Source organism: Emydura macquarii, unplaced genomic scaffold (genome assembly GCF_026122565.2).
Source record: "Emydura macquarii macquarii isolate MOO-44397 ecotype Brisbane River unplaced genomic scaffold, CSIRO-AGI_Emac_v2 contig_1790, whole genome shotgun sequence".
Lineage (NCBI taxonomy): Eukaryota > Metazoa > Chordata > Testudines > Chelidae > Emydura > Emydura macquarii.
The window spans coordinates 184,162-206,353 of NW_027131927.1; the positions used below are offsets into that span (position 1 = coordinate 184,162).

At 54.9% G+C, this 22,192-nt stretch overlaps 1 protein-coding gene across 1 annotated transcript; it reads left to right on the top strand.

The window, feature by feature from the left end:
- The first annotated feature begins 8,639 nt into the window (after positions 1 to 8,639).
- LOC137159055 (very-long-chain 3-oxoacyl-CoA reductase-like) lies at positions 8,640 to 13,447 on the top strand. The gene is made up of 9 exons (XM_067557239.1): positions 8,640 to 8,783; positions 8,922 to 8,997; positions 9,461 to 9,571; positions 10,599 to 10,666; positions 11,605 to 11,649; positions 12,179 to 12,213; positions 12,561 to 12,642; positions 13,211 to 13,276; positions 13,409 to 13,447. Exons 1-9 carry the CDS (start codon positions 8,640 to 8,642, stop codon positions 13,445 to 13,447), a joined length of 666 nt encoding a protein of 221 aa, XP_067413340.1.
- The last annotated feature ends 8,745 nt before the right edge of the window (positions 13,448 to 22,192 follow it).

The following is a 22,192-nucleotide window of genomic DNA, read 5'->3' on the forward strand; positions in this document are numbered from 1 at the left end:
GGCCATCCCTGCCAGGCAGGCAGAGAACTGCAGTTCTGAAATAGGAGCTAGAGGAGACATCAATAAGAAGTAGCTCTTGTTCCTCTATCAAGAGCCAGCGACAGTGCGTGACAGTGAGTACATGGGACTCACGCCATCTCCCACCAGCTCCGTAGAAAGGTTGCTAAGAGCAACTCACTGGGCCAGAAGCAGTTAGCCCGGAACGTAAGCAATGCTACTCTGGAAAACAGCTGTACTCATGATTTCTGCTCTCCGTCTCACCGGAGAGGGGACTGCGGACGCAGCCCTGCACCCCCTCATAGGCATGGAGATTTTGGTCACCGTCATCGATACGAGGGTGATGTCTGCCAGGGGAAAGTCACTCATTTGCAGTGTAGGCATATCCTCCCCCACACAGCTCTCGGAGAACATTTGCTTTGGTTACAGGGGTGGGGCAGATTATTCATCTGCCCTAGGCAACTACCTGTCCTGGCCTTAGCTTTCTGCATCTAAAAGAGGCTAAAAAAGGATCACCAGTTTGAGAGAAGTAATAGGGAAGGTTTCTATCTGTGATGGGGTCACACTCACTTCTCACGCGCACCCGCATCCAAGCGTGTGTGCCTGCACGCGCTCTCTCTCCATTTGTGGTGGGTCTTCAGTGACCCAGCCCTCTGGCCGAGTCACACACAGTCGGTATGTGAAATAAAAACCCCTCCTGGGGAAACAGGCTGACAAGGGGTCTATCCCAGTACCCCTCAGCTGGCCTTTCTTTCCCAGTAGGCCTCCTGGGAAAATGGCAATGGCCCTGGTATGGAGCAGTACTCCAGGGCTTCCTCCATGGAAGCAATGTCCACACCCTCCCTGGGCCTTTCAGGCCCCAGCTCTCCTGCTGGGCCACTACAAAAGTTCAGTTCCCCTTCTGGGGTGCATTGAAGTGCAGGCCACTTTCCCAGTGGCTGATGGTGGGGGACCCAGGCCAACCTTCTACTCTGGGTCCCAGCCCAGGGACCCTAAAGATAGCAGCCATCTGCCATGTCCCTTTAAATAAGCTGTGTTGCTGCTATAATTCCCTGGGCCACTTCCCCAGCCCGTTCTTCTTCCTTATCTCAGAGCCTTGTCCTGGTTGAGTCCCACCTGCCAGCCAGGAGTGCCTGCTTGCTTCTGCCAGTGTTGTTCTGTCTAAGGCCCTGTAGCTCCCTCTTTCTGCTAGGCACACCAGTCATATTCCTCCACCCCCAGCAAGCAACTGAACTCTGCTCTACTCACTGCACTGCAGCTCCTTTTATATGGGCCTGCTGGGCTTTGATTGGCTGCTCCCTGCAGCCCCTGTGATTGGCTGCGTCCCACACCACTGCTCTAGTCTTGGAGGATTCTCTCCACTGCTCTGTTCTGGGGCGGGCTGTGGCAGGGACGTGAGGCCCCCAGCATGGATACCTGGCTCCCAGCCTCCCGCAGAGGCTGCTCCGCAGCAAATCTCGCAATGAAGAGCTGCCCTGTCAGTGTTGCTGCCCCTTCCCATAACTCCCCTCACACTGGGCAGCCCCGGGCGCCATTGGGGTGGGGCGCTGAAGTGGGCATGGCTGTTTCCTCCACTCCAGCCCCCTCCCACTGGTCTCCAGCCCTCCATGTGGGGCTGCCCCAGCTCGCATCAGCAGGAGCAGACCCCAGCTCCTCTGGTCCTTCCTTCATATCAGGGCTGTCGGGCTGGTGGACAAACCTGTCTACGTGTAACCTGTGAGGGCGCAGTGCCCCTTTGGTTTCTCTCCATCACCTCCCTCTGGATGGAGAGGCAACAGTCTAGGGGGGAGAGCATGGGACTGCCGCCCTGGGGTCTCTTCCCTCAGTGCCACTGCTCACAGAAGTTTGGGCAAGACCCTTTCCCCTCCCCATGCCTCAGTTTCCCCTCCCACCTTTTGTCTAGTTAGACTTTGAGCTCTTTAGGGCAGCGACTATCTGATCCATGTTCTGTGTGTACAGCACCTAGCGCAGTGGGGCCTCTTAGTACCAATCTGATAGACCCTAATCATACCCTCCGCGCTCTCTCATCTCATCCCAACGGCTGAGGGGGGTAGTGGTTATGATTAAATGAGAGACGAAGTGATTCACTGCACTTTAATTTTTCATTTTTAGAAACTGGTTTATTATTCCATGCTCAGTAGCATCCAAACAAAGCAAGCGCTAAGCCACAGGAGTGGTGGGTTAAGGCAAATTGCACTTGAATAAAAAAGTCCTGTGTGGGACTCTGCAAACTACCCAAAGGGCTGCTTCCCAGGCACCTGCCGTGTAATGATCAAAATATTTTGCCCCTCCCTTAGTGAGAGAGGTTCACGGGAATGTATTGTATGGGGGTGAACGGAGCTGGGTCTAATAACTGAGAGAGCCAGATCCTGGGGCTGGAAAGGCAGAGCCAAGTATCAGGGTTCGGTGACTCTGTGCGCTTCCATTTGTGTGGTGTGTTAAATAGCGACAAATTTTGGGGGGATTCAGGAAGAAATTTCAGCTGCAGATTTAAGTGGGGGGCTGGGAGGAAAAGGCTGATTTTACTTGGGAATTGATCATTTCACAGGTTTTTAAAACGAGAATTGAGGCGACATTTCCAAAGCTGCCCAGGGATTTGCAGGGCCGTCGGGCACTGATCTCTGTTGAGGATTGGCCCCAAACCTCTTCTGGCTGCTTTAAAAACCTCAGCTTGGGAGTGTGGGGAACTGGGCGGATCTGATGTGCCCATCCAGGGTGGGATCTAGCGTCCAGGCCTGGCGTCTGCGAAGGAAGCAGGCTGGTGGAAGCAGGTGACTCCCAGCCGCCATTAGAAATCTGAGCCCTGGGGACGGGCAGCGGAGCCCAGGTGAGTCGGGAGCGTAACCCCAAGGATCAGATCCCTGCTCTCCAGGCCCAGGAGGGCAGCAGGTGGGCGAGAAGCGCGAGGCTGCCCCCTGCTGCAGGGCGGAGGTGCCGTTCAAGGAAGCAGAAGCCGCGGGTGGGGTTAGCGCTGGGCGTGGGGGCTGCCCCGTGGCTGCAGGGACTCAGGCTTTGAACCTGGGCCACGTGCGGATGAGGTTGTAGAGGGCGTTCCCGGGGCAGTCGGTCGGGTTCACGTTGCGGTGCCCCTTCAGGGTATAGCTGCGGCTCAGGAAGCCCTTGGAGACGGCGCATTGGATCAGACTCTTGGCGGCGTTCAGGGCGGTGGCACTGGGAACTCTGTCTGCAGAACACAGCGACCCCATTAATACTTTCCCTGGCCCCCTCTGCTGCACGGGGCCTGTGACTGGCCTGTATAAATACCCCCACCCAACCCATGCTCTCCATTAGCCACGTCACTGTCATTCCACCAGCACCACCGCTGCATTCGGATAATGCACCTCCACCCGCTGCATTTGCTTAGCCAAGGTTTCTCTTTCCGACCCTGTGCCCCAGCCTGGTGCCACGCAGACAGGAAGCTCAACAGTGGCGGAGCCCAGCGGGAAGGCGGAGGCCAGCTGTGTTAGCCCAGGGCAGCTCTCTGGCTGAATCCCAACCCCCGCCCCCAAGCTCTCAGCTGGGAGTGGGGCACAGGCTGCACCAGGCCTGTGAGTGCCCGGCTCAGGCGCTCTCTCCCTGGTGAGGCCAGGGCCGTCCTACAGAGCGAGCTGGGCAGGAACCAGGCAAACCCAATGCATGTTAGTCCAGCCACACGCACAGTTAAACCTCCAGGGACGCAGACCCCACCTCCAGCCCAGGGGCTGTGTCTTGGGGAGCCGGGCTCTGGACAGGATCTAGAGGTCAGGGTGGACAAGTAGCAACACGGACACCCAGGGTGACACGGGGACGTGCAGGGCGAATGGGATCCTGGGCTAGATAGACGGGGCAGTGGCGGGTAGGGGCAGGGAGGGGATTTCCCCCCATATCCGGCCTTGGGGAGACCGATACTGGATCCTGCGCCCAGCTCGGGGATCCCCGTGTTAAAAGGGCTGTGGAAAATTGTCTAGGTGGCTGAAAAGAGCCACAAAAATGACCCACGGGCTGGGGAAATGGCTGCCGGGGCCAGAGGGCCAGAGCTCAGCCGGCTCCGCTGAAGACAGAGGAAGCTGAGAGGTGGGAGGATCGCCAGGCCCAAGCACCTTCCTCCGAAGAAAATTCAGGAGCTGGAGGGTGCTTTAGCTGAGCAGAGAAAGGCAGAAGAGGGAGCAGGAGACGAAGTCAGGCAGATTCCCATGGGAAATAAGGCCCAGATGTCTAACAGCGAGGGTGCGTAGCCAGTGGAGCAAACTCCCAGGGCCCCCGAACCGGAGAGGGGGTCAGTGATGGGCCCAGTAATACCATATACAGGTGACCCCACCTCCCTGCTGCTACTCAGCCTCAGGTCTTTGAGCCCGGCTACTGTGCCTGGGCCTGTGGCTGCATGAAAAGCCCCCGGTGTTTGCTTGCAGCCAGCCCAGTCGCTCTGCAGCACTGACCCCTTGTCATGAGTTACCCCTTCCTCCCTCTCCCGGAGGGGGGATTTGCACAAGCATCAAAGGACCCCGTCGCGCCGGGTGCTGCACGGACATAGTAACCAAGATTTCACACATTCAGGGCTACCTGTGAGAGGAGAGGCGAGAAAGGCGAGTTTTTGCCACAGGCTCCTTGTTTGAGAGGTCCCCCCTCCCCCAAACTCAGTGCTCAGAATCACAGCCCAGTCAGGTTTGGCCTGGTCGCTTCTCCGTCTACGGAGGGGCAGCCGGCTGGGCCATCTCTGAATGGCATTGTGACCTCCTGCATTAGGTCGCAACACCCATCAAAGATGACCCTTCTCTTCTCCCTCTGCACCCTTTCACTCCTTACACTCCCCTGGCTTCAATTCTCTTTACACTGATGACTCAGAGCAGCTTGTCCAGTCCCACACCTCCACTTGTCTCTGTATCCTCCCTCCTTTAGCACAGGGGTGAGTACCCCTGCCTGTTATGCAAGGGACCGGCTTGGATTCCCTGACAGAGAGACTTCACTTGATTATAGGACATGGGAGCCTGCAGTAGGAGGGGACTGGACATGATGGCCCAGGAGGTGCCTTCCAGTCCTGAGCATCTTCCTCCTGGATGTCTTGCTGCTATCCTAGGACCAAATCCTCCATGGTATTTAGGCTCCTTAACTTTCATTAATTGTATTTGCATTAATATCTTTGAGGATCTGGGCCGTCGTGATCAAAGTTTCCTCTTCCCTTTTCTCTGTCACTGCAGAGAACACCGCCATCAGACCTGCAACTTGGGTCTCATCTTTAACTGTGTCCATGCCTCACACACCTAGGTAGTACCTAAATCAGACCGCAGCTTCCTCGGTAACACCTTGCCTTTTATCGCTGTCCATGCTGCGCACGCTCTCCTGTGGGCCCTCACCATCTCATACGCCGGCTACTATAACCTCCACCTGCTCCTCACGTTGTTCTCCTGGCCATTCGGTCGTAGGTTATAAGGCAAGAAATGACCATTGTTATCATCTAGTCTGGCCTGAGTCATGCAGGTCAGAGAATTTGCATCCACTGCTTTCTGCAGCCAGCCCATAAACCTGGATTTTCAACTCTGCTGCTAAGGTTATTATTTCCTTGTATTAGTCCAGTGTCTCGCAGCATGAGTCATCCTGGCCTTTCACTCCGACTATCCCAGACTCTCCTGAATCCCTCTGCCAGCTCTCCCCACTTTGCCACATGAGAGTCAAGCTGCTTTTCCTCCCCTTTAAGCCCCCTCCCTCCGGAGTCCTTCCCTGTTCCTTTGCTTGCGTAACTTTTGATTTTGCTCCCTCTGTCTCCTCAGAAGCCTCAGCCTCAAATCTCCTTCCCTTGTTCTTCACTTCTCCTGCAAACACCTTTGCCTTTCTTCCACGCCACCCCTTATGCAGGGCCGGCACACCCTCCCTCGACCACTCTCTTTAGAAACACCCCCCACAGCTTGTCCTTCAGATCCCCCTTTTCCTCTGCCTACATAAGAGCTAACTGGCCGTGCCAGGGGAGCCCTTGCCCTCAGCTGGGTGGCACTTCTCTGTCTGGAAGGTGATGGCTTTTGAAGGCTGCATCCAATCCAGGCTGGAAGGGCAGGGTGAAAAATCAGAACGGGAAAAGCCTGATTTCTGTGCTGAGCTCAGCGGGAGGCTGGGGTAGGGGTGAGGCAATGCCTTCCCTGTGGCTTGGGGCTAGGGCTGGAAGTTGGAAACTCTGCTCCTCGGTGGCTGGGATCAGCTGTGGGGAAGCTGGGACCAATGGGGCCCGGGCAGGGCAGAGGCAGCTGGGCGGGACGCCCGGGCTGTGCTCCTCCAGTTGCAGCGGCGGAGCAATGGATGCCAACAGTACGTGGGGCCTGCTGCTGGCCCCGGGGGGGCTGCCTCTGCTGGGCGCCCTGGCCGCGCTCGGCCTTCTGCTGTGGGTCTCCTGGACACTGGGCCGGGCGGTGGGGACCCACCTGCTGGCGGCACGTGGGTGGGGTGTGGAGCTCGCCATCTACGGACCCTGGGCAGGTGAGCTTTTGGGGCCTGGGGTAGCTTCCCCCATGGCAAGTCATTACCTCCGACAGACACAGGCTTAGGAACCTTTCCTTGCTGGGTCTCAGTTGAATCCAGAACCACTTCTGGTACACCAACTGACCAGTCCTCCACCAGCGTAAGCTGACCAGTACTTTCTGCCTGCTTCACAGACAGTACACTGGCGATCAATTTCCCCCCTCAGATAAACTGCTATTCTTACCAGCCAAATGCTTTGAACTTTCCTCCCTCTTATCCCAGCCCTCATGGCTGCTTACAGACAAGCTCTGGGAGGGTGGGAAGATTTCCTTAACTGGCAACGTGCCATTCCCAACAGACAAGCATTTGGAGACACTTTCTCTTTCGGCAGATAGCAGCTTGTCTGTTCAGAAAAGCAGTTTATTTTCCACAACCCCCAGGCTAGAGACATTCTTGTCACGGCATACCTGGCGAAATACAGACAATTGCTTGCATTCATGCACCCCCCTTTCACAAATTTCCCCATGGATTACTGGTAACACAGGAGCCTTACATTTATACTCCCTCTGGGACTGGGTGACATTAACCTGGCTATGTATATTTACCATATCAGCATCGCTATAAATTGGAGAGATTTTCTTCCAATCGCTGTTAAGAGAATGAGGAGCTCTTTCTTCCAATTCATCCACCCTTTGGAGTCTGGAAATTATTGCCCCAGATTCTAGTCTCAGCTTTCTGAGTTCCTTCTCAGGGTTTCTTTTTATCTCTGCCGTTTCTCTCTCATGCTGCAGACGCCATTTCTCTCTCCAGGCTTGGAACTCGATTGCTTTATCTGATTGTGAATCACTCATTCGGACTAATTTTAATCTTTAACACTCTCAATATTAAATTTCAAACTTTGGAATAGCCTGAGGTTCTGATCTAAAACCCAAAGGTTCTGGTTCTGTGGATCCCGCGAAGACTATGCCACTGTGACCCGTCCCGTGCCCAGGGTAGCCACCTGATAATACCCAGGTCAGAGCAGGCTGCAAAAGGAGAGCAGATTCTCCCAGCACTGGTGGGTGACACTGAAGTCAGACTTCCCAACCAGCCTCAGACTGTGCTTCTGATTCCCCCAAACCGGTTATCAAGAAGCCAGTACACTAATACCACAGCCCCTTTACTGCATTTCAGCTTCTGCCTCCCAATCAGCACTAGGTCCAGTAAAGAGACCAGTTATTTAAACTCTCTGCTCTTTACTAAAAAGGTTCCCTCTGATCCCAAAGGGTCAGCCACAGCACCAGATCAATATAAGTCTGGATCTTACCCAAAATACCACGCTGCCAGCCAGTCCTTTAGTAACTAAAACTAAAGGTTGATTGTGAAAAGAAAGAAACAAACCATGAGAGAAATGTTAAAGGGTGAAAACAAATCAGAAACATACAAATGATGAAAGTCCATATACAATAGGTTTCTAGAAGAATTGTGGAGTTTGCAGGCTTGTACAGTTCCTCTGGTACACATCCAATACCTCCAATACATCCAGGCTATTGTTCTGCCGCCTCTCTGTCTGGGGTATTTCCCAGCCAGCCCAAATTGACATACAGAAATATCAAATCCATCCCTAACTTCCATTTCACATATAATACAGGAACATAAACATTGTCATCTTACTTAGCACATTACAGCCTTTCTAACAGTACCTGACATGGCATATCTCACATGAATTTTTATGATTTTGACATACTGATGTCAAACAATATACTAAATGCTCCCCCCACCAATCCAGCCAGCGTGACAGGAGGTCCAGGAGGAGACGCCTCACAGGATGGAGGAGGAGAGGTGGGGGTAGCGAGGTCCGTATAGGAATCCTTGGTGTAGAGAAGGTCCCTGGAAATGTGGGAGGGGACGAGGTCGTCTCAGGATACGAAGCAGGGGGACAAGAGGAGAGGCCAAAGAGCAGGGGGAGAGGGGCGAACAGGAGCCGATGAGACGATTGAGCTGAAGGAGCCGTATGAGGCCCATGGACGTGTCCGCTGGGGTGTCACCAATGATTTCAGCAAGAGATGCCCCAGGGATTGGAAATCCCTCCAGGTTCCCAGGATTTGGGGGTGATGATGAAGTACCCCAGGTGCTGTCTCCCCAGAACCGTATAGAGAGGGACTCTCCCTCCCTGTTCTGGGATTCAGAGGCCTAGCACTGATCCGGACCCTAGGTAGAGGTGTCTGCCTCCCTGCTCCATGGAGTGTGTGAGAGACAAGCAAATTCCCCAGGGGAGGGGATCTCAGGTGCTGGCCCTGGGAGGCATTTACAGCCTGTACCTCTCTCCTCTTGCAGTGGTGACCGGAGCTACATCTGGGATTGGGAGAGCCTACGCCCACGAGGTAAGAACCAGTGCAACCTTGGATCAGCTTTGGCACAAGGATGCAGCTGACCCAGTAACTCTGGGGCAAACTGAGCAGATTTGGGGCTTCCCAGGTTCTCCTGGACTCATCTGAGTTCCCACCTCAATTGTTTTCCAGCTCGCCAAGAGAGGCCTCAACGTGGTGCTGATCAGCCGCTCCCTGCAGAAACTGAAGCAGGTGGCAGCTGAGATAGGTGAGTAAGACAGGCTGGGTGGGTGAGGGGGTGTCTACGGACACCTGTGCGGATGCCAGGGGATTGGGCCCGTAGCTAGCTAGAGTGGGAATCCTGCGTGGCGTCTGCTTGTGGCTGCGTTGTTACCAAAGCACAGTATTAGAGCCCAGGGTGCGTGAAGAGGTAGGGAGGTGGGGTCTGGCTTGTGCGGTTACGTTAACCCAGACCCTGCTGCCTTCTCCCCTACCACTCCCAGGGGCTTTGTCACCACTAGACCAGGCCGCTCACCCCATTCCCAGCTCAACTGCTGTAAGCCCCAGGCTCCCTCCCTTTCCCTCTCGCAGGGACCTCTTGCAGCCAGCCTAGCCCCAGCTCCCTTTCCTCCCTGCCCAGCGACTCCTTCACGGTGAGCCCCCTCCTCAACCCTGCCTTCTGCTCTGTTTTCTCCCCGTGGTTCTAATCTTGCTCTGCTTCCTCCTTCCAGAAGAGCAGCACGGCCGAAGCACCAGGGTTATTGAAACTGACTTCACCCAGGGGCCAGAGATCTATGAATCGATCCAAACGGCCCTGCAGAGCCTGGAGATTGGCATTCTGGGTAATCGGCGCTTGGGTTTTGTTCTGTTTGTCTTTGCAGCTGCCCTGGCCTGAAACGTACCTTGGCCAGAAGCAGTGGCTTGTGTCGGGAGCTTTCCCAGGGAGGGGGCAGATGTCGCGCTCTCGGTTCCAGCATCTGTGCAGTTTCCGATGGACAGCAAGCAAGTCGGGCTCAGAAATAACCTGGCCAAACACTTGATCTCAGCTGAGTTAATGGGCCTGCTGTAAATCTAACAGATGAGCAAATTCCTTGTAGCATCTTCTGGTACTGGAGGCTGCCTTGGACACATGCCCACCTAACATTGTGTCCCATCTACACGTCAAACAAGCACCCCTAACTAATCTAGAGCCAGGTGCTGGCTCCAGTAGACTGTCTCTTTCGTCCACTCCTCCTGGCATTTCCTTCAGTCTCCAGCATCTTCTGTCTCCCACCACACACACACTAACATCCAAATCGACCCCACTGGTGACCGCTTCTCATCACGGCCTTTACTTTCTGAGGGGATGTCTGTGCTTTGAGCCGGAGGTGTAATTCTCAGCTCAAGGAGACATACCCATGCTAGCTCTGATTGAGCTAGTGGGCTATAAATAGTAAGTAGCTGTGGTGGCGTTAGTGGTGGGAGGGCCTAGCTGCCCCAACACCTGTGGTTTCATACAAATACATAGTCAAGGCAGCTACCCCAACACCTGTGGTTTTGTACAAATACATAGTCAAGGCAGCTAGCTTCAACCACTGTGGTTGCATTCTATTTTTAGCATGGTAGCTCGATCAAAGCTAGTGCTGGTATGGCTCCCCAGTTCAAAGTGCAGATGTACACTGAGTAACAAAGGGCCCAAACTCCAGTCCCAAACATCCATCCCGTTTTTGGGAATAGCTGGATCCAGATCCGAACCTCCCTGCTTGGTTCTGAGCCTGGTTCTTTGGGTCTTACTGGCAGACTTGTATTGTTTCTAAAGTGCTGGGTGTTTCTACTAGACAACGCTTATAATCCAGAGGAGCTGGGCCTGATGCATTGTTCTTTCAACAGTGAACAACGTCGGCATGGTCTACACAACAGGGCTAGCGAATTTTCTGGATGTCCCCAACATTGATAAGGTTTGTCTTGCTCAAAAATAATTACTAGGCTGATTTCCTGTCTCGCTGATGACCTGGTCTCCCTGGAAACCAGGGGGTGGGGCTGGATCTCAGTTGGGTTAAGTGGTACAGATGGCTTTTTAGTGCACTCTGAGCATAGCTCGCCTAGCTAGGATGTAGAAGTGTGTGGTTAGCAAACATGCTAGAAGTCTAGTACGGTGGCAAAGTGATGTCGACTTTGACACACGTTAAACAAGTTCAGTTAAATCCCTTTGTTGGGGCTGGGGCTGGCACAGACTGACCCATGGAATTGGGAGAGCTGTAACCCGCTCCCTGACACCTCCCTCTACACACTTGGCCCAGATGGATCTCAGTGCAGGGAAAGGAGAGTACCCAGGGACTGGGCAAAGTTATTGTGACTGGGCTTTTCCTATACGAAGAGTTAGGTTATAAGGAAATGCAGGGGGACACCATCCGTCTCCATGGGGCATGCTGCTCAGCCTCCATTTCACATCATCTTCGGGCCCGACATAACAGAGTCTCAACAGCAATACTGAATTTCACCACAGGGGCCCTTCCTGGCTTTCATATTCATTGACAATACAAGCTCTTGAACTCTTCACTTCTGTATCAAGAGGAGTCCCTTTGGACCCTCACCGTGGCAGCTTTAAGAATCTGGCCTTAACTGTCTAAGTCACCGTGGGATCTGATCACACCTTCCCCTTTTCCCTCCTAAGGGATGTTAGACCTTTCTCCATTTAGACGCTAGCCCCGGTCCCACAGAGCTCATCTCGGTGTGTCCGTACAGTGGCTGGGCCCTGAGTGCCATCCGCCACAATAAGAACAAGTCTTTCTAGTGGCAGAAATCGGAGTGCTAGCCCTTCACTGAGGCGTGGCAATCCCCGCGCTGTGGTGACAATGGATACCCCGTGTTTTCCTTTAACTCCCTCTCCCTTCAGGCTCTATCGGATATTGTGAATTGCAACATGCTCTCGGTGGCAAAGGTCAGTGAAATGGAGAGGGCATCGCTGGGCTGCTTGGGGGGCTGGCTCCTTTCTTTCCTGTGGGGTGTGGCACGAGGACCTGATAAGCGCCTGGGAAACCACAGGGAGGAGAGCGGTTCCAAGTGTGGGGGGCGAAGGGCTGGTGGGCGAAGGGAAAGAGGAACGGGAGGGTGGCCCCTGTCGTGGGCAGCGTGAGCACTGATGGGAGGAGGGCCAGGGACAGAAGGACAGTCCCTGTTACTGAGGGAGCGAGGGCGCTGGGGGGATGATTTGGGAGCATGAGTTTGGTCCTTGTCCAGGGAACGTGGCTGGTGGGGGGGGGGGAGGGCAAAGGGATGAGGACAGACCCTGTCACTGAGGGATGTGGCTGGAGGGGTGAGGACTGTCCCTGTCATTGGGGGGGCATGTGCAGCTGGGGGAGGACAGACCCTGCTCTCGGGGGCAAGGCTGCTACGGGAGGGGAGGGGACGGTGATGGCCCCTGTCATGGCACCTCCCGTCTCAGCTCTTACAAACGCCTCTCGTTGCAGATGACCAGGATTGTCCTGCCCCAGATGCTCACCAGGTACAAGCGGCAGGAAAGGGCTGTGCCTCAGCGGCTGGGGAGCCCCGTGCCCGGGGCCAGCCTGATGGCGGCCACAGCGCGGTGCCAGCCGTGTGTCTCTGGGGGGCGTCCGCCTTTGGCTGCAGCTGCCTTGCACTGAGCAGGAGGCTGGCTGGGCAATGAGATCTGCCTCTCCCCTCCTCCCAGCGATGGGTCCTCCTTTCTCCGCTCTTCCCCCCTCCTCTCCACACCCCACGGTCACCCAGCGTGGGTGGTAGGCTAGGCCTGGGCAATGGACGCACCCCTCTCCTTTTCCCTGGGTGCTGGCTTGGGCCCCCCTCACCCCGCGTTCTCTCTGTTGATGACAGGAAGAAGGGGGTCATCATTAACTTGTCCTCTGAAGTGGGCCGTCACCCGCACCCACTGACCACGACGTACTCTGCTACCAAGGTAAGGGAAGCTCCGGCCCGTGCCCCGTCCCTGGATCCCTTTCCTCTCCCATCCGCCATACGCCAAGATGGCAAGAGCAGCAGCCAGCCCTTGGTGGGGAATTGCTTATTCCTTCACTGGCTCTTTCCCAGGTACGGCTCCTTCAGCCAGACAGGCTGACCCTCTCAGAACAGCCAGACTGGCTCAGATCACTGGCCCAGCGAGCCCCGGGTCTTGTCTTCTGCTGGTGGCCAATGCTGGGTGCGTCAGAGGGAATGATCGGAACAGGGCAGTTATCACACGATCCAGCCCGTGACACCGCCTCCCAGCTCTCCTGTTACAGCTTCATGCTTGCCCTGTGGGGCAGGGGAGGCCGGGGCACCCAACGTTGGCCCGCACCTGCCCCCCATGAGAGGCAGAGCAGCGGGCCTAGGCACCTGTCCTTCCAGGCTCTGCTCTTGAGGTTTCCTAGCTCCCTTGTCAACGTTCACTGTGACATGTCCCAATCCGCTCCCTGCCTCCTCTTCCTCCCGGCAAGCCCCCCTGCCGCCTCCCCTGCGACCTCATGTCCCTTTTCTCTCCATTACAGGCCTTTGTAGATTTCTTCTCGAGGGGCTTGGAGGCTGAGTACCGCTCCCAGGGCATCCTAGTGCAGGTACAGGGCGAGGAGACGCTCTGCCCCATGGACGCCAGGGCAAGGAGTGCTGTGGGGCGTGGGGCCAGCAGTTGGGGGAGGCGCCGGGGAATGCAGCTCTGTGCTTGTTGTGCTGCCCTGCTCCATCCGCAGGCAGCACTTTCCACTGCCCCTTCTGGGGGCCGGGCTTAGGCCAGATTTTCAGAAGTTCTTGTGGGGGAAGGGAAGGGTTTCTCCTTTGCTCTTTCGGCTCGGAGGGGAAGGGGGATTCTCCACCTGGCAGTTGCTGACTGTGGGGCACTTATGAAAATCCTGCCAGGGGCAGAGGAGAGAGACAGACAAAAGTTTATGGCCTGGTCTTTGCCCCTCCTCAGGCCAGAGGGATTTTACTGTGCTGGGTCAGAAGCCCACGCTCTGTTCCTGAGCCTTTTTCTCCCTCTTTGGTCCATGAGGGAGCAGGGCTCTAAGGTGACCCCTCCAACCAGGCATGACCAACTTGGGCTGTGACCGGCCTCATCCCTCCCTCTGTGGCTTCAATACTGCAACTTGGGGGGGGGGTTCGGGGGGCTCTCATGACTTCGTAGAAAAGGGGACTGGGCCTTCACTGGCAGCCTTGTAAAAGATCAGCTGCTGCGTCTGGCTGGCAGGCAGCTCAGCCCAGCTTAGAGATCATGCCAGAATGCAAAGACCAGGCAATAACTCTCTGCTCTGTCTGCCCTCTCTAGAGCGTCCTGCCTTTTGTCGTTTCCACTAACCTGACCCACAACATTACAACCAGCCTCTACGTGAAGACGGCAGAAGACTTCGCTCGTGAGGCCTTGAACACTGTGGGCATCAGCAGCAGGACATCTGGCTGTCTCTCCCACTCTGTGCAGGTCAGGCCAGCCGCTGGGGGCATGGAAGAAGGAGGGAGTGTCTGGTCTGGCTGCCTTTCCTGCTCCATGCAGGTCAGCTTAGGAGGTGGGGCACAGGGCAGCGGCTCTGGCTGTCTCTGCAGCTCAGGCAGTGAATCTTCTGACAGCTGCCACTAAATGTTAAACATGAATGAATAAGGCAAGTAAAATTCAACTGTGAAAGCTGGATGGGATAGTAAGAACGAGGATTCCTCTACCAGAATCTGTACTGAAGAAATAAGGTCCACCTCTCCCAGGAACAAGATCCCCTGTGGATAAGTCCCACAGAGATGCAGCCTTAGCCATTTTACAAGGCAGTGCAGAAAATGGTGGTTCATACACCGCTACTCACCCCCACTGACTGAGCAAATAAAGAAAAAAAAAAAAAAAAGCCACACAAAGATCTTTAGCAGCCCTGAAAGTTGGTGCCCAGGGTAACCGCCTGCTTGCTGACCCCCAGAACTGATCCCGGTCCCAGCTCCCTGAACCCTTAGTATTGCCAATCCCAGGAGTTCAGAAATCATGAGTCGGGACCCCAAACTCCTGGCTTAAAATTCTGATATTTAAATAGAAAGAACAAAAAAAAAAAAACCAACCAACTTCCCATCCTTTTGTCTATTTTCTGAGCTTTTTGGTCACACTTTGAGCCATGTTTTCTGGTTTCTGTACACAGCCAGGAGGGAAAAAAGCTGGTTTTGTTTTGTTTGAAATGAAAGCTGAGATTCTCGCTTGCCTCCAACCACGGCTCTTCCTTTCCACTAACATGACCTACAACATTATGCCCAGCCACTACATGCAATTAGAATGAGGTGTCCCTTCTTTGCTCATTTCAGAGCTTCCTTTATGGGCTGCTGGTTCATGACTGGCTTCGTCTTTCCTCCCTTGGAGTGAAACTCACTTACACCGTGTGGAGGAAGTTGGAGACCCAGATGCCCTCACTGAAACAAGAGTAAATGAGTACTTGCAGGCCCAGCTGATGCAGCACGAACCATTGGAAGAAATTAGCAAGGGAAGCGGTGGAGTCTCCATCTCTTGAAGTCCCCGTGTCCAGTCTGCATGCTTTTCTGGCAGCTGCTTTAGTCAAAATAAGTTATTAGGCTCAGTGTTGGGGTAACAGAGTGAAATTCTGAGGCCTGTGATGTGGGGGAGGTCAGGCTAACTGATCCAATGGTCCCTTCTGGTCTCAGAATCTCTCAAACTAAAGCATGGTTTGAAGGGGGAGTGGGAAGCCAAGAAAAGGCAGTGTTCAAAGAGAGGCCTAAGAACCTGAGAGACCTTATTCTGGCCCAGAACCAACTGGCTTCAGTGGGAAATTTGTCCAGTTAACGTCTGCAGGATTTGGCCCCCCCGAGTCTTGTTATAGCTCATGTTGCATGAAATAAACAAATGCCTTTCTCTGCTGTCATGTCCACTGTGTGCCATTCCCCCCACCCCTCATCACCTGCACGCTTGCCGGCCATCCCTGCCGGGCAGGCAGAGGACTGCAGTTCTGAAATAGGAGCTAGAGGAGACATCAATAAGAAGTAGCTCTTGTTCCTCTATCAAGAGTCAGCGACAGTGAGTGACAGTGTGTACATGGTGTAAGAAATACCTTTGACTAAAAAGGTTTTAATAAAAGAACATCGGATACGGGTAAAGAGTAAAACAAGAAAAGTACTTTTTATTTTTTTAACAGGTTTGCAAAGCTTGGCACAACTCCAGAAAAATATCTGAAAGGAGCACGCCCCTCCTTTATTATTCAACAGTATATATTTTCTATCCCGGCCGAAAGAATCCCTCCCTTCGTTCCCCATTGGCTGGGTACTAAAAGGTTTACACCTTTCCCGACCGCCTACTACATACATGGGTTTTTTTATACAAACATTATTCCATGTTCATGCTAATGAACCAATTTTCTATGCAGGGTGTGCAATAATATTCTAACACCTCATTACGCATGCGTCTTTAAGGTGCCTTTTTGACCTTTTTTCTAACGGGATCGTTTGTTGGCACATAGCCTTAGCAAAAGCGGGTAGACCTTGGTTTCTTTGTCTTGTGGTTTGCCCCTTATCTGTATCCAGGCGCTTGATGTCTGTTCGGCCTTCAAAACTTCTTCTTTATCTATTAACCCCCCTTTCTTTTCTTTCTCACGCATTTCTTAGGCTTGAAGCTGATTAAGTAACTTTTTAAGTTAATATATGCATATAGCAAAAGTATTACTTTTCTATACCTACAACTATTTTATTTCTTTTAACACTTAACTCTTTCAATGGGACTCAGGCCATCTCCCACCAGCTCCGTAGAAAGGTTGCGAAGAGCAACTCACTGGGCCGGAGGCAGTTAGCCCGGAATGTAAGCAATGCTACTCTGGAAAACAGCTGTGCTCGTGATTTCTGCTCTCCGTCTCACCGGAGAGGGGACTGCGGACGCAGCCCTGCACCCCCTCTTAGGCATGGAGATTTTGGTGCAGTCAGCGATACGAGGGTAATGTCTGCCAGGGGAAAGTCACTGATTTGCAGTGTAGGCACATCCTCCCCCACACAGCTCTCAGAGAACATTTGCTTTGGTTACAGGGGTGGGGCAGATTATTCATCTGCCCTAGGCAACTACCTGTCCTGGCCTTAGCTTTCTGCATCTAAAAGAGAGGCTAAAAAAGGATCACCAGTTTGAGAAGAGTAATAGGGAAGGTTTCTACCTGTGGTGGGGTCACACTCACTTCTCATGCACACCCGCATCCAAGCGTGTGTGCCTGCACACTCTCTCTCTCCATTTGTGGTAGGTCTTCAGTGACCCAGCCCTCTGGCCGAGTCACACAGTCTGTATGTGAAATAAAAACCCCTCCTGGGGAAACAGTCTGACAAGGGGTCTATCCAAGTACCCCTCAGCTGGCCTTTCTTTCCCAGTAGGCCTCCTGGGAAAATGGCAATGGCCCTGGTATCGAGCCGTACTCCAGGGCTTCCTCCATGGAGGCAATGTCCACACCCTCCCTGGGCCTTTCAGGCCCCAGCTCTCCTGCTGGGCCACTACAAAAGTTCAGTTCCCCTTCTGGGGTGCATTAAAGTGCAGGCCACTTTCCCAGTGGCTGATGGTGGGGGACCCAGGCCCACCTTCTACTCTGGGTCCCAGCCCAGGGACCCTAAAGATACCAGCCATCTGCCATGTCTCTTTAAATAAGCTGTGTTGCTGCTATAATTCCCTGACCACTTCCCCAGCACATTCTTCATCCTTACCTCAAGGCCTTGTCCTGGTTGAGTCCTGCCAGCCAGGAGTGCCTGCTTGCTTCTGCCAGTGTTGTTCTGTCTAAGGTCCTGTAGCTCCCTCCATCTGCCAGGCACACTACTCCACCTCCAGCAAGCAACTAAACTCTGCTCTACTTGCTGCACTGCAGCTCCTTTTATATGGGCCTGCTGGGCTTTGATTGGCTGCTCCCTGCAGCCCCTCTGATTGGCTGCGTCCCACACCACTGCTCTAGTCTTGGAGGATTCTCTCCACTGCTCTTTTCTGGGGTGGGTTGTGGCAGGGCCGTGAGGCCCCCAGCAAGGGCACCCGGCTCCCAGCCTCCCGCAGAGGCTGCTCCGCAGCAAATCTCGCAATGAAGAGCTGCCCTGTCAGTGTTGCTGCCCCGCCCCATAACTCCCCCTCACACCGGGCAGCCCCGGGCGCCATTGGGGTGGGACGCTGCAGTGGGCATGGCTGTTTTCTCCACTCCGGCCCCCTCCCACTGGTCTCCAGCCCTCCATGTGGGGCTGCCCCCGCTCGCATCAGCAGGAGCAGACCCCAGCTCCTCTGGCCCTTCCTTCATATCAGGGCTGTCGGGCTCGTGGACAAACCTGTCTACGTGTAACCCGTGAGGGCGCAGTGCCCCTTTGGTTTCTCTCAACCACCTCCCCCTGGATGGAAAGGCAACAGTCTAGGGGGCAGAGCATGGGACTGCAGCCCTGGGGTCTCTTCCCTCAGTGCCACTGCTCACAGAAGTTTGGGCAAGACCCTTTCCCCTCCCCATGCCTCAGTTTCTCCTCCCACCTTTTGTCTAGTTAGACTTTGAGCTCTTTAGGGCAGCGACTATCTGTTCCATGTTCTGTGTGTACAGCACCTAGCGCAGTGGGGCCTCTTAGTACCAATCTGATAGACCCTAATCATACCCTCCGCGCTCTTCCATCTCATCCCAATGGCTGAGGGGGGTAGTGGTTATGATTAAATGAGAGATGAAGTGATTCACTGCACTTTAATTTTTCATTTGCTAGAAACTGGTTTATTATTCCATGCTCAGTAGCATCCAGACAAAGCAAGCGCTAAGCCACAGGAGTGGTGGGTTAAGGCAAATTGCACTTGAATAAAAAGTCCTTTGTGGGACTCTGCAAACTACCCAAAGGGCTGCTTCCCAGGCACCTGCCGTGTGATGGTCAAAATATTTTGCCCCTCCCTTATTGAGAGAGGTTCACAGGAATGTATTGTATGGGGGCAAAAGGGGCTGGGTCTAATAACTGTGAGAGCCAGATCCTGGGGCTGGAAAGGCAGAGCCGAGTGTCAGGATTCGGGGACTCTCTGCGGTTCCATTTGTGTGGTGTGTTAAATAGCGACAAAATTTAGGGGGATTCAAGAAGAAATTTCCGCTGCAGATTTAAGTGGGGGGTTGGGAGGAAAAGGCTGATTTTACTTGGGAATTGATCGTTTCACAGGTTTTTAAAACGAGAATTGAGGCGACATTTCCAAAGCTGCCCAGGGAGTTGCAGGGCTGTCGGGCACCGATCTCGGTTGAGGATTGGCCCCAAACCCCGTCTGGCTGCTTTAAAAACCTCAGCCTGGGAGCGTGGAACTGGGCGGATCTGATGTGCCCGTCCAGGGTGGGAGCTAGCGTCCAGGCCTGGCGTCTGCGAAGGAAGCAGGCTAGTGGAGGCAGGTGACTCCCAGCTGCCATTAGAAATCTGAGCCTTGGGGACGGGCAGCGGAGCCCAGGTGAGTTGGGAGCGTAACCCCAAGAATCAGATCCCTGCTCTGCAGGCCCAGGAGGGCAGCAGGTGGGCGAGAAGCACGAGGCTGCCCCCTGCTGCAGGGCGGAGGTGCCGTTCAAGGAAGCAGAAGCCGCGGGTGGGGTTAGCGCTGGGCGCGGAGGCTGCCCCGTGGCTGCAGGGACTCAGGCTTTGAACCTGGACCACGTGCGGATGAGGTTGTAGAGGGCGTTCCCGGGGCAGATGGTCGAGCTCACATCACGGTGCCCCTTCAGGGTATAGCTGTGGCTCAGGAAGCCTTTGGAGACGGCGCATTGGCTCAGACTCTTGGCGGCATTCAGGGCGGCAGTGTTAGGGGCTCTGCCTGCAGAACACAGCGACCCCCTGTTAATACTCGCCCTGGCCCCTCTCTGCTGCAGAGGGGGTGTGACTGGCCTGTATAAATACCCCCCACCCATCCCATGCTCTCCATTAGCTACGTCAGTGTCACTCCCCCCCCACTGTGTTCCGTAAGGCACCCCCCTCCCCAAACTACTGCATTTGCTTAGCCACACTCACCCATCCCTGACCCTGTGCCCAGCCTGGTGCCGCACTGGGGGGAAGCTCGACAGCGGTGGAGCCCAGAGGGATGGCGGCGAGGCCAGCTGTATTTACACCACTGCCCGGGCATAAGGTGACCTGGGGAGAGCAGCTGTGGGCGGGAGCTCTGCAGAAGGGATTCCCAGCTCCCCTCGGTGCCTGGCTGGGGAAAGCCGTGTAGAAGGGACCCACGTACTGGAGAAGCTGCCCAGGAAGCTGAATCCCAGTGACTTATCATTCCAGCCTCTGGCCTGGGCCCCCATCGTGCTCCAGCCTCTGCCCTCGTAGACTCGGCCGTCCTCGCCAATCAGGAAGCTGCAGGCGGAGCGCAGTGTGAGACCCGCACAGGCACGTCGCCCGCACCCTCCCCTCCCCAGCACTCGTGGCAGCTCCCCCAGCTTCACTGCTAACTCTGCCTGGGTTTGAACCTGGGACCGTCAGAGACAGAGTCTCAATCCTGGCCACAGAGCTGAAGCCCCGCTGTGGAAACAGACTGGAATGGGGCGCTCAGCTGCATCGCGCTGTTTGGCAAATGCCCGGCTGGGTTTCCATCCCCCAGTGTCACAATCTCAAAACGTTACACAAAGAGCACAATATCCCGGCCACATTTTCATTCTGGGGCGTCAGCCCGGCCCCGGTGAAATGCATTGATAACGTCGGCCCGGGGCTGTGTCACATACGAGCAGGGCACAGGCCACGCGGCATCTGTCAGCCGAGCCTGTGGCACAACCCAGGGGCTCCCTGCGGCCTCCCCACAAATTCCATAAGTGGCCATTTCCCATCCCCTGCTCTTCAGGGACTCCCACAGCCCCGCCCCATTTGTCCCCCACCCCAATCTCCCCATGCCAGGGCTCTGGGCCTCCCATTTCCCCTTGTCAGGGATCCCATTATACCCAAATGCAAGGGGACTGGTGTCCCCCATTTCTCCCTCCCCCCGGCAGGGACTCTGGGTGCACCCCTCCCCGATCTCCTCTCTTCTGCCCAAAATATTCAATATAAAAGTCAAATCTCTTCTGTGGACAAATAAATCCCTGTCTCCCCCGTTTCTACACCTGAGTGTGGTCTCTGCTGCCCTCCCCCCCGCCTGGAAATCTGGGGAACGCTGCACTGGGGGGGACAGCAGGTCAGCCACGGGCTGTGCCATGATGTCTTGCTCCGACCAATCTAGATATGTTGTGTATCCCAGCTCCAAGGCACTGAGGCAGGGCTTGGAGGTCCCAGCGGAGATCGGGGCCCTGGTGTGCCAGGCGCTGCACAGACAAACAGTAACTGAGATCGGGGCCCTGGTGTGCTAGGCGCTGCACAGACAAACAGTAACCGAGATCGGGGCCCTGGTGTGCTAGGCGCTGCACAGACCAGTAACCGAGATCGGGGCCCTGGTGTGCAGGCTGCACAGACAAACAGTAACTGAGATTGGGGTCAATGAAAGGATTTGCCCCCACAGGTCCCACCGAGGGTTCGGGCGAGGGAATGACAGATGCTTTCTGTCTTGTGCCCCCTGCTGGTAGCTGCTTCAGTCCCACAGCTGTCCCCTCCAGTGACTCGCCCTCTAGCTGGGGGCACAGGCTGTGTCCACCCCCCTCCCAGGTAGGTGAAGAGTCCCAAAAAATGCTAATTCTACTGCCCGGCAAAGCCTCAGTGTCGGGACACTCTGGGATGTGGGGGCGTCTCCTTAGTCCTCAGTTTCTGCTGTCAGAGACAAGCTGTGTCCCTCCTGACCCAGCTGGGGAGCTCAGGCCGACACTATCCCGGGCCCAACTGCGGGCAGCTGAGTCCTTGCGACAGACTGGTATTTTCTGTACTATTTTGCATGAATACTGTGTTCCCCTTTCCCCCATGGGCTGCACAGGTCAGTAGGTGGTGGGGAAAAGGTGTTTGCTCTCTGCAGAGACCCAGAGATCCAGGAGTGACTGAGGCCAGCTCCCTGCAGGCTAGGGTGTCAGTCGGGATTGGGGAGCCAGGAGGGACGGTCCAGCTGGGGGGAAGGGTCTGTTCTGGGATTGGGCCAGCTATCGCGACATCACAGATGCTCGGTATGGAGGCCTGAAGCTCTTTGCCCACTTTGACGGCCCGTTACCGCCCTGCCCCTAGCACCATTTGTTGTCAGTGTTGGTCAGCGTTGGCTGCGTGCGTGTGCGCCCCGTGTAGGTGCTGTCCCAGCTCTGTGCAGGTCACCGAGATGGCCCACATGATTGAACGAATAGACAGGACCATGGATCTGCTGAGCAAGGAAGGCACCTGGCCAGGTTTATTGCAGTGAAGCACAATGAGAAGCAACCTACAGCTTATACGCACACTTCAAACCCGAGTGCTCCTTTACACTGGACAGACTCAATTAACGGCGGATGCTCCATTATCCCCTAGGCTGGACAACGCCAGTCCCTCTGACACCCTTTTCCAGACACTGTTACAGACAAGTTTCGTTCTGCCCCTTTGACGCAGGTAGTTGCCACCCTCTTGACGCAGTCTGATACCACCCCTTAGCTTGCACTGGATGGTTCGGGCAAAACATCTCGATTTGTCACATTAAAAGACAT

Bases quoted from the DNA above. Each gene is read 5' to 3' on its own strand.
- LOC137159055 (XM_067557239.1), top strand. From the start codon at position 8,640: ATGGAGTGTGTGAGAGACAAGCAAATTCCCCAGGGGAGGGGATCTCAG. The intron at 9,572-10,598 runs GTAATCGGCGCT...TTCTTTCAACAG, and splicing joins CCTGGAGATTGGCATTCTGG to TGAACAACGTCGGCATGGTC. The intron at 12,214-12,560 runs GTACAAGCGGCA...TGTTGATGACAG, and splicing joins CTGCCCCAGATGCTCACCAG to GAAGAAGGGGGTCATCATTA.